Source organism: Hyperolius riggenbachi, chromosome 5 (genome assembly GCF_040937935.1).
Source record: "Hyperolius riggenbachi isolate aHypRig1 chromosome 5, aHypRig1.pri, whole genome shotgun sequence".
NCBI classification, from domain to species: domain Eukaryota; kingdom Metazoa; phylum Chordata; class Amphibia; order Anura; family Hyperoliidae; genus Hyperolius; species Hyperolius riggenbachi.
Window position 1 is genome coordinate 43,119,622 of NC_090650.1, and position 15,200 is coordinate 43,134,821.

At 45.4% G+C, this 15,200-nt stretch overlaps 1 protein-coding gene across 1 annotated transcript in view; it reads left to right on the top strand.

The window, feature by feature from the left end:
* The window catches only part of LOC137518156 (macrophage mannose receptor 1-like), a 335,787-nt gene extending 327,203 nt beyond the window's left edge, over window positions 1-8,584 (top strand). The window contains exon 30 of the mRNA XM_068235568.1: window positions 6,281-8,584. Coding sequence (XP_068091669.1) covers window positions 6,281-6,516 — 236 coding nt within the window. The 3' untranslated portion in view covers window positions 6,517-8,584. The remainder of the gene's footprint in view (window positions 1-6,280) is intronic.
* Window positions 8,585-15,200: the final 6,616 nt, after the last annotated feature.

A 15,200-nucleotide genomic window follows, 5' to 3' on the forward strand; every position in this document is an offset into this window, starting at 1 on the left:
ATGGGTGTGGTGCCACTGCCAGCACCAGATGCCTTCAGCCTCTGGAACTCCTCATGCTGGTGGAAATGTTTCGCAGCAAGGTGGTTGATGAGCGAGCTGGTGCTGAACTTTAAGGGGTCTGCACCTCTGCTCAACTTCCGCTGACAGTGGTTGCAAGTGGCGTACTTGCTGTACACAGTGGGCATGGTGAAATATCGCCAGATTGGTGACAGAAACATCCCCCTACGGCATGGAAGCGCTGCTGCCTGTCTCCCTGTGGTGGTTGGGGGGGGGGGGGGGCTTGGGGGGCTTGGGTGCGGCTGGTGGTGGTACTGGCAGATGCTGCTGCTGCTGCTGCTGAGCCTGAGACACCAGCAGGCTGTGGGACCTGCCTACTGCTGCCAATGCTTGCAATGATGCGCCTCCTTGCAAGGCCCACAAGAGCATCCTCCTCCTCCTCCTCAGAGCTGCTGAGGACGACATCCCCTGGAGGTGGTGGCACCCAGTCTCTGTCTGTCACCGGGTCATCATCATCCTCCCCCTCCTGAAACATGTCCTGCTTGGATGATGACCCTCCAAACTCCTCTCCTGATGCATGGATGGGCTGCTTGACTGTCGCCACAGTCTTGCTGTCCAATCCCTCATCCCCCAAAGTGCCCATCAGCATCTCCTCCTCAAAATCGCCAACAACAGCAGACAATACCCTGATGGTGCCTGGGGTAAAAATACTGCTGAGTGACAGGTCGCCAACTTGTGACGGTGAACTGGCCTCCTCCCCAGACCCTGCTGGGCGGCTGCTGCGAACAGGAGTGGTGGTGGTGGTGGTGGTGAGGGTGGAGGCCTCGGATGCAGAGCTGATGGCGGGCTGCTCATCCTCCGTCATGAGTTGCACCACAGTGTCTGCATGCTTTTCCTCAATGGGACGTTTCCGACCCGGCTGGAGGAAAATCGGAGCAGGTGCTACACGCTGCTGCTGCTGTGTCTCTGCAGCGTGAGTTGCAGATGCTCCTGCTGGGCGGCGCCCAAGGCGTCCACGGCCAGTGGCTATGGGAGGAATGTTAGCCACTGACGCTGCTGCTGCTGCTGCGGAACTGTGCATGGTGGCGCGGCCGCGGCCTGCCACAATGCTGCTCCCTCTCCTCCTGATTCCCTTGCTGCCCTTCCCCTTGCCCAAACCGCGCTGGCTGCCACTTCCAGACATCTTCGATGTTTTGGGCGTATAGACAAAAGTTTTTTAAAAGGGCGGGTGAAAAGTGGGGTACTTTAATGGAGTGGGTTGGTGGGTGAGGTGACTGAGTGAGTGTCCCTAGTACAGTAAGTAAGTAGTAACAGTCAGGAAGTACAACTAGCAGTTACAATAATCAGTAGTAATCACAAGTAAATTTAGTGTGTGTACACTACAGACAGTGAGTGCACGCACGCGCAAACACGCGCAGGAGCTAGCCTATGAACAGTGACTGAGTGAGTGTCCCTAGTACAGTAAGTAAGTAAGTAGTAACAGTCAGTAAGTACAACTAACTAATTACAATAATCAATCAGTTATCAGAAGGAAATAGAGTGTGTGTAGTGTGTACACAGACAGTGAGTGCACACACGCAGGAGCTAGTAGCCTATGAACAGTGACTGAGTGTCCTAGACTCCTAGTACAGTAAGAGTAAGTAGTAACAGTAAGTACAAACAACTAACTAATTACAATAATCAATCAGTTATCAGAAGGAAATAGAGTGTGTGTAGTGTGTGTACACAGACAGTGAGTGCACACACGCAGGAGCTAGTAGACTATGACCAGTGACTGAGTGTCCTAGACTCCTAGTACAGTAAGAGTAAGTAGTAACAGTAAGTACAACTAACTAATTACAATAAGCAATCAGTTATCAGAAGGAAATAGAGTGTGTGTAGTGTGTGTACACAGACAGTGAGTGCACACACGCAGGAGCTAGTAGCCTATGAACAGTGACTGAGTGTCCTAGACTCCTAGTACAGTAAGAGTAAGTAGTAACAGTAAGTACAAACAACTAACTAATTACAATAATCAATCAGTTATCAGAAGGAAATAGAGTGTGTGTAGTGTGTGTACACAGACAGTGAGTGCACACACGCAGGAGCTAGTAGCCTATGAACAGTGACTGAGTGTCCTAGACTCCTAGTACAGTAAGAGTAAGTAGTAACAGTAAGTACAAACAACTAACTAATTACAATAATCAATCAGTTATCAGAAGGAAATAGAGTGTGTGTAGTGTGTGTACACAGACAGTGAGTGCACACACGCAGGAGCTAGTAGACTATGAACAGTGACTGAGTGTCCTAGACTCCTAGTACAGTAAGAGTAAGTAGTAACAGTAAGTACAACTAACTAATTACAATAAGCAATCAGTTATCAGAAGGAAATAGAGTGTGTGTAGTGTGTGTACACAGACAGTGAGTGCACACACGCAGGAGCTAGTAGCCTATGAACAGTGACTGAGTGTCCTAGACTCCTAGTACAGTAAGTAGTAACAGTAAGTACAACTAACTAATTACAATAATCAATTACAATAATCAATCAGTTATCAGAAGGAAATAGAGTGTGTGTAGTGTGTACACAGAAAGTGAGTGTACACACACAGGAGCTAGTAGCCTATGAACAGTGACTGAGTGTCCTAGACTCCTAGTACAGTAAGAGTAAGTAGTAACAGTAAGTACAAACAACTAACTAATTACAATAATCAATCAGTTATCAGAAGGAAATAGAGTGTGTGTAGTGTGTGTACACAGACAGTGAGTGCACACACGCAGGAGCTAGTAGACTATGACCAGTGACTGAGTGTCCTAGACTCCTAGTACAGTAAGAGTAAGTAGTAACAGTAAGTACAACTAACTAATTACAATAAGCAATCAGTTATCAGAAGGAAATAGAGTGTGTGTAGTGTGTGTACACAGACAGTGAGTGCACACACGCAGGAGCTAGTAGCCTATGAACAGTGACTGAGTGTCCTAGACTCCTAGTACAGTAAGAGTAAGTAGTAACAGTAAGTACAAACAACTAACTAATTTCAATAATCAATTAGTTATCAGAAGGAAATAGAGTGTGTGTAGTGTGTGTACACAGACAGTGAGTGCACACACGCAGGAGCTAGTAGCCTATGAACAGTGACTGAGTGTCCTAGACTCCTAGTACAGTAAGTAGTAACAGTAAGTACAACTAACTAATTACAATAATCAATCAGTTATCAGAAGGAAATAGAGTGTGTGTAGTGTGTACACAGACAGTGAGTGCACACACGCAGGAGCTAGTAGCCTATGAACAGTGACTGAGTGTCCTAGACTCCTAGTACAGTAAGTAGTAACAGTAAGTACAACTAACTAATTACAATAATCCATTACAATAATCAATCAGTTATTAGAAGGAAATAGAGTGTGTGTAGTGTGTACACAGAAAGTGAGTGCACACACGCAGGAGCAGCTAGTAGCCTATGAACAGTGACAGTGAGTGTCCTAGTACAGTTACAGTATATAACTACAATACTAATACAATCAGTAGTAAAGGACAGCAGAAATACTGGTATAGAATAGAGAGAAATAAACAGAGGACAGGAGGACAGCTGCCCACACAGGCAAGGCCCTGAGGCCTAAAGCTGTAAGCCTGCAACAGCTGGCCTGTCTCTATGTAACACAAAAGCTACTAACTAAAATACAATGTCTAACTAACTAACAACAATATAGGTGTGTATAGGAGGTGTATGTGAGCAAAAACGCTAGGTAAATGACCACAATAGAGCTCTTGCTAAGCCAAAGCACAAAGGAGCAACTCTCTCTCTGTACAAGTCTCAGGCAAGCACGGAGAAACGGAACATGGCGGCCGCTATTTATAGGGTAGGGGCTGGCCAGGGTCCCCCTCTGTGATTGGCTGCCGTCAGAGGGCCTGGGAGCCCTCTGATTGGCTCTAAGGACATCAATCTGGGCTATGACGCTATTCGAGCTCGGTACCGAGCTCGAATAGCGCCGTTTTGCTCGAATAGCTCGAATAGTGAATGGGCTATTCGAGTGTACTCGAATAGCCCATTCGAATAGCTACAGCTATTCGGAGCTCGAATACCGAGCTCGAATAGCTGGAAAAGAGCTTGAATATTCGAGCTACTCGAATATTCGAGCTCTGCTGAGCACCACTGACGCTACGTGCCACATACACATGCCACATACACGTGGCACATTGCACTTGGCACAAAGGCAGCAGGATCAGGGCAATGCAGCAGCAGCAGGTGTAACGTCTGCCAGGAGCATGCCGGACGTGGCACTTGGCACATGGCACTTGGCATGTGGCATGTGGAAAGTGCCACGTGCCAAGTGCCACTGCCAAGTGCCACCTCTGGCATGCTCCTTGCAGACGTTACACCTGCTGCTGCTGCATTGCCCTGCTCCTACTGCTTTTGCTGCTCCCACCGCCAGGGTGCCACAGGCCACTGCTGCTGTGCTGATACCACCTATATTTAACCCAAAACACAATTGCTGTGTCATTTCTTTGGAGGTGTCAGGGCTGAAAACTGTCATGTCCCAGATGTGCGGTTGGACTTTGGACACAATGTGGGCTGCACGACCGCTGTCTGGAACCTAGTCCTGATGTTAATTTATAGCCATTTTTTTTTGGGGGGGGGGGGGATTTTAAGTCCCCACATAATCAATTACTGTTTCCCTTTAAAAAAAACATGATGCTACATGCGTAATTTACCTTAAAAACATTTTAGAAGCAATTTAAAGCGGTTTTCTATCTGGATATCCGAATCCGCCCGGATTTCCCGGATACTGGGTCCGGATTTTCGATTCTATTTGGATACCAAAAAGTTCGGATTCGGATATCCAATCGGATTCATATTTCTAGCTATCCGGATCTGAATTCAATTCGGATTTTGAAAAGGGGTATCCGAGCAGCACTGTTCCTAATGTCCTCAGAGTGTGGAGATAGGGGTTGCTTCAGTATATAACATAAGTGGCCCCAGGCCGATTTCAGCACTGACCAAACATAGGTGATGTCCCAGCTTCACAGTAACACAGCACAATAACATTGGTTTAGGATCTTACCACCCAGCCATCAGTCTGAGTCATCCTCTCATATTGCTTTGGCGTGTACTCCCTGAGTTTAACAGTCCTCTTCCAGCCACCAGCTCAACCCTGTATGTGTACCTCTGTAGGGAGCTGCCTGCAGATCCTTTTCCTTCAGTCAGTATGAGACTGTAGCTGCGGGAGATCATCTCCTTATTTTGCAAGTCGCTCAACCCAGATGTAGCTTGGCGACGGGGAGAGGTGGCGGTATTAAACGCTGTTTGATGTTGCACAGCTGGCCGGGCTAACAGAGCGCTCAATATACATACCAGGGTGAAGCCCCACCCATCGATGTGTTGTGTCCGCCCACTGCGAGCATTGTCAGGGGGTACCCTTCTTAAATGGGACTCCCAGATGCCACCATGAACCCCCAGGGCATCCTCAGCCCCCGCCTCCTCCTGGGGCACTGGAGGTGGGGAAGATCTATGGATTGAACAAGGGTTTTGGTGGAGAAGGGGAGGCTTGGCCGCCCTTTTCCTTCAGAGCACCCCCCATACCATGGACCATGCGGGCAGGGTGCGAAGCCCCACACGGCCAGGACTCCACATTCTGGCTATTCCAGCCTGCATGTGGGACAAAGGGTTAAAAAGGCTCAGGATGGGGGATCCCCACACCATTTTTTTATATTTCCCACACTCTGAACAACAACAAAACAACAACAAAAATGGTACAAAAATAGGTAAAGTTGCCAGGGATCTTTATACAGCCATATTGCAGTGTTGTGACCCAGAGGTCAAAAAAGTGAAAGTGGGCCAGATTGGCCCACAGGAGCAGTGTTTTTTGCGGCTACATGATCCGCCCGGCCCCCTGGATCAGGTAGCCTATGTTTTATTTAATTTTATGAGCCCTCCTCAGGCCCTCTTTAACGTGTACATGAAAGAAAAATCTGAAAGATGGCCCCCTATATCGGTTGGAATTAAGTAGTAGTTGGGGTCCCCTTACAGTGCTGGGCCCCCCGTGATTTCAGGGCAGGGCTGATCCCCTGGAGCTACATACCTGGGCTGGTGGTATAAAATGAAAAGCAGCATGGCCCCTTGAATGGTTCACTTTTTTAAGTACTTGTCCACCACAGCTACTGTGGGTTTACCATGGCAGTTTGGTGAATATACTTTACCTAGAAGATGTTTTGTTTAGAAGAAATTTTAGAAAGGACAGATTTGTAATTAGCTTTTTAGCATTACTATATTATCATTCTTAAAACATTTATTTTTCCTTGCTTTCACAGAGAAGTCAAAGAGAGAGAAGCAGAAGTCGTCACATGGTGTCACTGCGGGCGTGGTTATACTGGTCATAGTCGTGGTTGCTGGAGGCACCATAGCAACCTATTACCTGCATAAGAGGAAACAGAAACGGTACACACCCTCTGCTCTGGAGGAAAGCCTTGACAACACATTGTTCTTTGACGGAAGTTGCCACCCCCCAACACATGATTCGGATATTTTGGTGGAAAACATTGCATGAAATGAACAAACTATTTCTTTTCTATATTTAATTTTTATTGAGATTTTTGATGCATACAAAAAATATCTTGTAAAACAATTTGTAGATCAATTTACAATCAGATGGGTAACCATTAAAATAAGCAAGTAAAAATGCATGCTTGGGTTATGGATAATTATAAAACTGAATTGTTAGGTATCCCATCAATTGTTTATTATCAAGGCCGCTCGGGGCTGAACACTTGGTGAGAGTGGGGAAAAGATTCTCTAGAGTCCCAGATCGTTGACTCCAGAGATATATTTAGATACATAACAATCTTAACTAAGTGTTTGTAAGAATATTAACTAACAAGAATAAACTAAACATAACAAAAGGGAGAAATAGTTCACTCCCAAAACCTGTAAATCTATCGCTGCATGAACAAGCGATTTCATAGTGCCTCGACTGTGCCAATCATTTTGACAGCCTCTAAATCAGCTCAGATAATTTTCATTCATTATTCAGTGTTAACTCTGGTTCCATCCCACGATTCCTTTGCTACAACTAAAGTGGGATTTGACCTTTTGTGCCTTCTTAGCCTATTTCATGTGGAAAGAATTTGGTCAACTTAAAGCGACACCATGTAAGAACATATGATTAGTGTGATCTTGTGAAAGATGTGCAAATGTGGCCACACATTTTTGGTTAATAATTTTTTTGGACCAATCAAGTTCATTTTTTTTTGCCTTGTCCAATTGGGCAATTATTGAATACAAGCTGATTGCTCGGCGTTGCCCGGGTATGTATTTGTCTGGTGTTGCCTCCGCCCACTTTTTCTAACCATAACACACAATTACTCAATGACCAAGTTTGTGAACTTTGCAGTCTTTAGCATCAATAATTTGCATTGAAATGGAACAAATCTGATTGTCTGTTTGTGGCTTCACCCCTTTTCTGAATTTGAACCCCAGTCACCCAATGATCAACTATACCAGGTTTGACGCTTGTGCCATTCACAGTACAATAATGGCAGAAATTAAATATTCTCCTTAAAGGGGAACTTCAGCCTCAACAAACATACTGTCATTAAGTTACATTAGTTATGTTAATTAAAATAGATAGGTAATATAATCTCTTACCCACCCTGTTTTAAAAGAACAGGAAAATGTTTGTGATTTTATGGGGGCAGCCATCTTTATCATGGGGCTGCCATCTTTTTGGTTGAAAGGATGTGACATGGAGCATGAGACACAGTTCCAACTGTCCTGTGTCCTGATCACCCCTCCCAACTGCGCACACTAGGCTTCAAATCTCAAATAGAAAAAAAAAATTGCATCAAAAACAGCAGAACAAGAACAACAACATTAAAAATCCCATCATGCTTTGCACAGCATTAGGGGGAAAATGCTTGGGCAGTTTTCTTCTGTGCAGATAGAAATGAGGCTTGGGTAAGAAAAACAAAGTTCTGATCAGTGTTGCCAACCGTCAGTAAATTTACTGACAGTCAGTAAAAAAGTCAACAAATCTGGGCTGTCAGTAAAGACCATGAAAAAATTTGTGGTGTCAGTAAAAAAACTCTCTCTCTTTCCCAGAAGATCACAGCACTTACTGCTTATCAGTTCACGTATCACTCTGGAATGTACAGTGCTCTACCTAAAGGTGGCCATACATCTGTAGACTTGTCCGATCAACCCCCATATAAAACAATTATTATTGATATTCTAAAAATCGGTGCCACCAAGAGCATGCCTGGTTGACAATCAATCCGAAATTGGTTGCATGTATCGATAGCATGTATCAATCGGACATGCTGGAAAATCTCAGGTTGGCATGCTCAATCAGGTGTGCAGGGGTAAGGGCTGCAATAATCTAGAACAAATGTGACGGAAACCCCCGGCCAAATCCCCCAAATGTAAATGTATCAAAGTCCACCGCTCCCTCTTTTCTCCCCCCCCCCCCCCCCGATGCCATGCATTAATACTTCACCTGTCCGGTGTCCGCCACTGCCCTCTTCTTCCTCATTCGTGCTCCACGTGGTTGCCGATGTATTGCACGTAGGGCACATGTGTGATCTCTTTCATTTAATTTCAATAAATGTCAGTAAAAAAGGTGTTCTTTCAGTAAATTTTTTGTGCTTTGTCAGTAAAAATGTATTTCTGAGGTTGGTAACACTGGTTCTGATGCTGTGAAACTGTTAAAGAGACACCAAGCCTTTTCAGTGCAGCTGAGTAGATTTTTAGTCTGGAGGTTCACCTTAAAAATCAATAGGTTAAAAAAACAAAAAACAAAATAGGTAATTTTGATTTGCTTTTGTAGGCTCCACCCATTTTCTGAATATTAATCCCAGTCACCCTGTGACCAACTTTGCAAAGTTTGTAAACCCTGCCATTAACAGAAGGGCTGTCCCGCCTATGACGTTGGGTGACACAGCTTGCTCAGTTGGCGGTAGTGTGGGGGTGGGATCAGGCAGAAACAGGAAAAGAGGGTGCCTTGCCGGCCGTTGCCCGCCTTACCGCCACCCATCTGGAAGCACGCATATGTGTCGCTGTGTCCCCCGCATATGCGCCACCACGTCCCCTGCTCTGTTTCCCTTCCCGCTTGTCAGATTTCATCCTCCGCTCCGTCTATTACACCAGGGCTACAAGAAAATGGCTGCAAGTGTCTGCATTTGCGGACGTCGGTGGCCATTTTCTTGTAGCCCTGCTGTAATAGATGGAGTAGAGGACGGACACAATCTGACAAGCGGGGAGGAAATCAAAGCAGAGGACGCCACGCTCCAGAGGTTGGTGAGTTGGGGGGGGGGCGCAACTGGGGGGGAGGTAAGTAGGGGTGTGTATTTGTCTCTGTCCACTTTTTGGTTATGGAAATAAAAAATATCCTATATGTTATTCCAGGTAATGTACTATGTGTGTGTCAAATTTCATTCAAATCCGTTCAGCCATTGTTGCGTGATTGAGTAACAAACATCCAAACTTTCACATTTATAATGTTAGTGAGATGCTCTGGTCCTTAAGGGGGGTGGAGGTGCCAGTCCCCAGAAGTGGGGGTGGGGTGGGGAGGGAGGGGCACATCTAGTTTAAAGTAGTGATGGTTATTATTATTATTATTGATTTATAAAGCGCCAACATATTCCGTGGCGCTGTACAAAGTAAGAAACAGACATGGGGTACATAATAATACAGACAATGGTGTACACCAATATACAAGATACATAATTAGTGACAAAATACAAAGAATGATAAAAAATACAAATTATAGAATTGGTAATGACAGTGATAAAATTAACATGATGAATAAAATGTATGATGGTTACCAAGACACAAAAGGGGGAGAGAGCCCTGCCCTTGCGAGCTTACAATCTAAAGGGAATGGGGGGGAAACAGGAGGAGGGGTAGTATGCAGCAAATATAGAGGCTTTGTGTTTTAGGATACCTAGTAGGAGTGCAATTTGGTCTTAGTACAAAGGGAAGTGGCCTAAGGTAGCGCATATGCTTGTCGGAGCAAGTGTGTTTTTAGAGAGCGTTTAAAGGTAACAAAGGTTGGCGACTGACGGATGTGTTGTGGGAGGGCATTCCAGAGGAGGGGTGAAGCGCGTGCAAAGTCTTGTAAACGTGAATGCGAGGAGTTGATTCTAGAGGAGGACAACAGCAGATCATGTGCCGATCTGAGATTGCGATTGGGTTTGTATCTGGAGATTAGTGAGGATATGTACCGGGGAGAGAGATTGTGGAGAGCTTTGTAGGTTAGGGTTAGGAGTTTGAACTGAATCCTCTGGTTAATTTGCAGCCAGTGAAGAGCTTGACAAAGAGGGTGTCACGCTTGGAGGTGTATTCTCCACGGTCAGCACGTGACGCATAAGCTGACGTGAAGGAGGTACACACACCAGCACAAGGAATCAGGATATCCCCAGTTTAGTGGAGGAGAGGACTGACTCCAATAAGAGATTGTGGCGCACAGAGCCGGTGCAGATCCGAACAGCCACAAACACTTTCGTAATAACGTCTCAGCGCAAAGTAGCGCTGAGCGCATAAACCAGGACTGAGGAGATCAGGACAGGTAGACAGAATGAACGCTTGCCTAACTAGCCACTACTCAGTGACAGCAAGCGTCCACAATAAAACAGACTGGAATGAGGTAGCCAATGCGTTTACAGCAATGGCGTGCCTCACAAAGACAGGACAGGATAGTCAGGAAATAGCAGGATCAAGATAGATGAACGTAACACAGATAAATATACAATAAGTATGATTTCCTAGCGTATTACAATTACAGCTATCAATGAAACTATTTGTAACGTCTGACTAACATATGTATATATCGGCAATGAACCGATATATGACATAAGCAGGAACTCTGACTAAGACTAGAGTAATACAGGGAACAGGACTCAGAAGGATTCGCTATCTCTTCGCAGAGATGAACGCAATCCACAAACAGGACCAGGAACAGGATAACTAGCTCAGCGTGCTGGAACGCTGACTAACGGAATACAGGATATAAACAGTTCGTGTACGTATATATCAGCGACACTGATGTATCAACGTAACACGAATACAAGGAAAATAATAAACGTGCAAGTATGCGTATATATTGGCGATGAACCAATATATGACACAAGACAAGCAAAGTAACAACTTCTAGAAACAAGAGCAGAACTAGGAGGACTCGCTGACCCCTTCGCAGGAGTCAGCGCAGTCCACACGGACTAGGAACGAGGTGGGGCACAGGCAGAGTAACAGACAGGATCTGAGACTATGGTAGCCCATCAAGCATTGCAGGAAGCAGTTCTTTATACTGAGGTCATCCAATGGGAGCAGACCTGCAGATTCCCACACAAGTGAATGGTAATTAATCACAGGCTGACAGCAGGAAAAGGCAGACAATGATATGCAGCCTGCAGGAAAGGGACTGCCCCTCCATTGCAGCAGACAATGTTTGCTTACACAAGAGCATGTTAAACTGTCATTAATTTCAGAGTGACTGCAGATGGAATCAGCAACTAGTTTAAGTGCAAACCAAACTATGCAAGAAAATGCATGTAATGACATCAGAACTGCTTGGGTTACAATACCACTGCAGCCAGCAGTAAACGCTGCAGACATGATCATAACAGAGGGTCGGCGGAGGAAGATCGAGAAGAAAGATGAATGAGACGAGCAGCTGAGTTCAGTACCGACTGGAGCGGGGTCAGTTTGTTAGAAGGTAGTCCACAAAGTAGTACGTTGCAGTAGTCCAGACAAGAAATTATGAGAGCATGTATTAACATTTTAGTTGTGTCTTGAGTGAGAAAGGGACGGATGCGAGATATGTTTTTGAGTTGGAGATGGCAGGAGCTGGTTACGGAGTGAACATGAGGAATAAAAGAGAGAGATGAGTCGAATATCACCCCCAAGCACCGAGCTTTGGGAACTGAAGTTATGGGAGTGTTATTAACATTTATTGTTACTTCAGGCAGGGAGGTGGACAGAGACGGTGGAAAAATTATTAGTTCTGTTTTACTCATATTAAGTTTTAGGAAGTGAGAGGACATGAAGGAGGATATAGCAGACAAGCAGTCAGGAACACGTTTAAGGAGGGAGTTAAGGTCTGGGGCAGAGAGGTACAGTTGTGTATCGTCTGCATAGAGGTGGTATTGAAACCCGAATGAGTTGATTAAATCACCAAGACCATGCATGTAGATGGAAAAGAGGAGGGGACCAAGGACAGAGCCTTGGGGAACCCCGACAGACAAAGCATGAGGAGAAGAGATCTGATCTGAGTAGGAGATTGTGAAGGACCTTCCAGAGAGGTAGGAAGATAACCATGTGAGAGCAAGGCCCTTTATTCCGACATTTGAAACTATTTGTAGGAGTAAGGTGTGGTCGACAGTATCAAATGCTGATGACAGGTCAAGAAGGATGAGTATGTAAAATTGACCTTTGGATTTGGCTGTAAGGTCATTGGCCACTTTGGTAAGGGCTGTTTCCGTGGAGTGGTTAGAGCAAAAGCCAGACTGGAACTGATCAAGTAGGGAGTTAGCAGATAAGTAATGGCTTAATTCTGCATGTATATGGCGTTCAAGTAGTTTGGTTAGTAGATGGTTTAAAAGTTATGTGCTTTAATTAATGTAATCCTTACTGTACATGATGGTAGCTTCAGGGATCAAATGGTTATATAATTTACCACTTTGCCAGGAAATAGGCCGCAGTTGCCAAGCTGGGGGCGGGCCGCAGCAACACAGGTAGTAAACGGCACAGAGCTCTGGACTTCTTCGGAGAGGTTTTGGGCAAAAGGCACCATGGCAGTTTTGCCAACCTGAGATGCAGGGTTTAACAATAATGCCCATTTTATGGCAAATGGGTGAGTTATATTCCCGTTCAATCTTGGAAGCTACCTTCAAATACACAAAGGATTACATTACCGTATTTTTAGGACTACAAGACACTCTGGATTATGATACGCACCTAGACTTGGAGGACTAAAATCAGAGGAAAAAATATATTAAACCTGGTGTGTCCATGATGCAGGGGCGTCTTGTGGAACTCCCCCTCCCCCAAAATGTCTATCTAAGCAACACTGCCCAGCTACAATAACCCCATGGTGAACCCCCCTCCCTGCTACACTAACCTCCACTGACCCTAAACTACACTAATCCCCACTTTCCCCCAGCTACACCAACCCCTGCTTCTTAGGTTAGAAAAAAAAGATTACCAGTTGATTGTGATGTGAGGGACACACACCTGTATGCCTCATTAGTGTTGCTCGGATACCCCTTTTTATTATTCGGGTTGATTCAGATACGAATAGTAAACTATCTGGATAAGTTTGGATATCCAAATTTGAACCGTTCCGCAATCCGAATAGATCCAGATATCCAAAACCATTATCCGTGTAAATCCGGGTATCCAAATTGAAAACCGGAAGTGGCTTTTAAATTGCTTCCAAAATGTATTTTATAGTAAATGATGCATGAAGCATCATTTTTTTTTTTTTTTTTTTAAAGAAAAACAGTAATTGTTTATGTGGGGAGTTGTAATACAAAAAAAATAAAAAAATAAATTGCTGTAAATTAACATCAGGAGGTTCCAGACAGCAGTTGTGCAGCCCACAAAGTCCAATGCACAACTGGGACATCACAGTATTCAGCCCAGACACCTCAAAAAAATTACACAGCAATTGTGTTTTGGGTTAAATATAGGTGGTAGCAGCAGCAGTGGCCTGTAGCACCCTGGCGGTGGGAGCAGCACAGGCAGCAGGAGCAGGGCAGCAGGTTCAACGTGTGCCAGGAGCATGCCGGAGATTGTACCATGGCACGTAGCGTTGGTACCACGGCTGTAAAAAAAATTGTGATCCAGGCTTAGTTAGTTAGTAATAGTTAACAATCAGGAGAAGCCAGGAGGTTGTGGTGGTAAAGTGTGGTAAGGCAGGCATAGTGATTCCCAGCCCCTTCATGTCCCCCTCTAGCCAACAACAGGGAAAAACTCGCCCAACAAGGTCTGGCGGCATTTTTTTCTTGCACGGGAAGTGAAGGAGGGAGCAGAGGAGGCCACTGAGGACTGGCTGCCTGAACAGGCCTCAGTGTCGGCAGGAGTGGCAGATGGGGGTTCTGGTGTTCTGAGTCTGACCACTGCCAGCGCCAGCTTGCTTCAGCCTCTTGAACTCCTCACGCTCAACAAAATGTTTTTTGGACAGATGGGTGATGAAGCTGGAGGTGCCATACTTGGAGGGGTCACAACCTCTGCTCAGCTTTAGTTTGCACACATTGCATATGGCAACCAGTGCTGCTCATCCAGATTCCGGATATCCGGGTGACCCGGATATCCGACCTTTTTTTCAGCTATCCGACCGGATTCGGATTCCAGATACCTGGGCCAAAATCCGGATAACTATCTGTGGATAGTTGGCAAGAATTCCGGATATCCGCGGATATCAGGTGGATATCCGAATCTTGAGATACTGTAACTAAGTAGATGACGTCCAGGAGGGCTCCCAGCAAAAGCCCTAGCAACCAATCACAGAGGGGAACCCTGGCCACCCCCTCCTGACCTCATTGAGCCAATCAGAGGGCTCCCAGCCTAAGTCCTAGCACCCAATCACAGAAGGGAACCCTGGCCAGCCCTCCCTGTGGGTGCCATGATGAGAAATCTCGTCCTGTGTGATTGCAGTGCTCAATCACTGAGAGACATGCTCCAGTGCTGCTGGCCTAGAAAGTGCTGTATACAGTGATAAACCTAAAGCTGTTCAGTGATTAACCCCTTCACTATCACTACACTATTGTTGTATTGTTAATTAGCTTGATTTCATTGTGGGACAGTCGGTGTATGCTGCAGGGCTGATGCAGGCAGCTGCTATGTGTCTGTGTGTGTGCTGTGCACAGACCAGGCCAGCTGCTGCCTGCTGGCCTACTATTAGCATTAGCTAGCTACTGTATAGGTTAGGTTAGGGATTAGGGAATAGGATTACTGTGTTATTGTGTAGTTAGTACTGCAGTCAGTGCTAGTTAGTTGTTAGAGTAGTAGTACCACTGTGTTAGCTTACTACAGAACTGGTGTGCTGCTCAGCAGTGCCAGTGTGACAGTTAGTGTGCACTAGTGTGTTCTCCTCTGCTGTCTGACTGCAAAGTGCCAAGTGCAAAGTGCCAAATGCAAGGTGCAAAGTGCCAAATGCAAAGTGCCAAATGCAAAGTGCCAAATGCAAAGTGCCAAATACAAAGTGCCAAGTGCCAAATGCAAAATACATCTTGCATG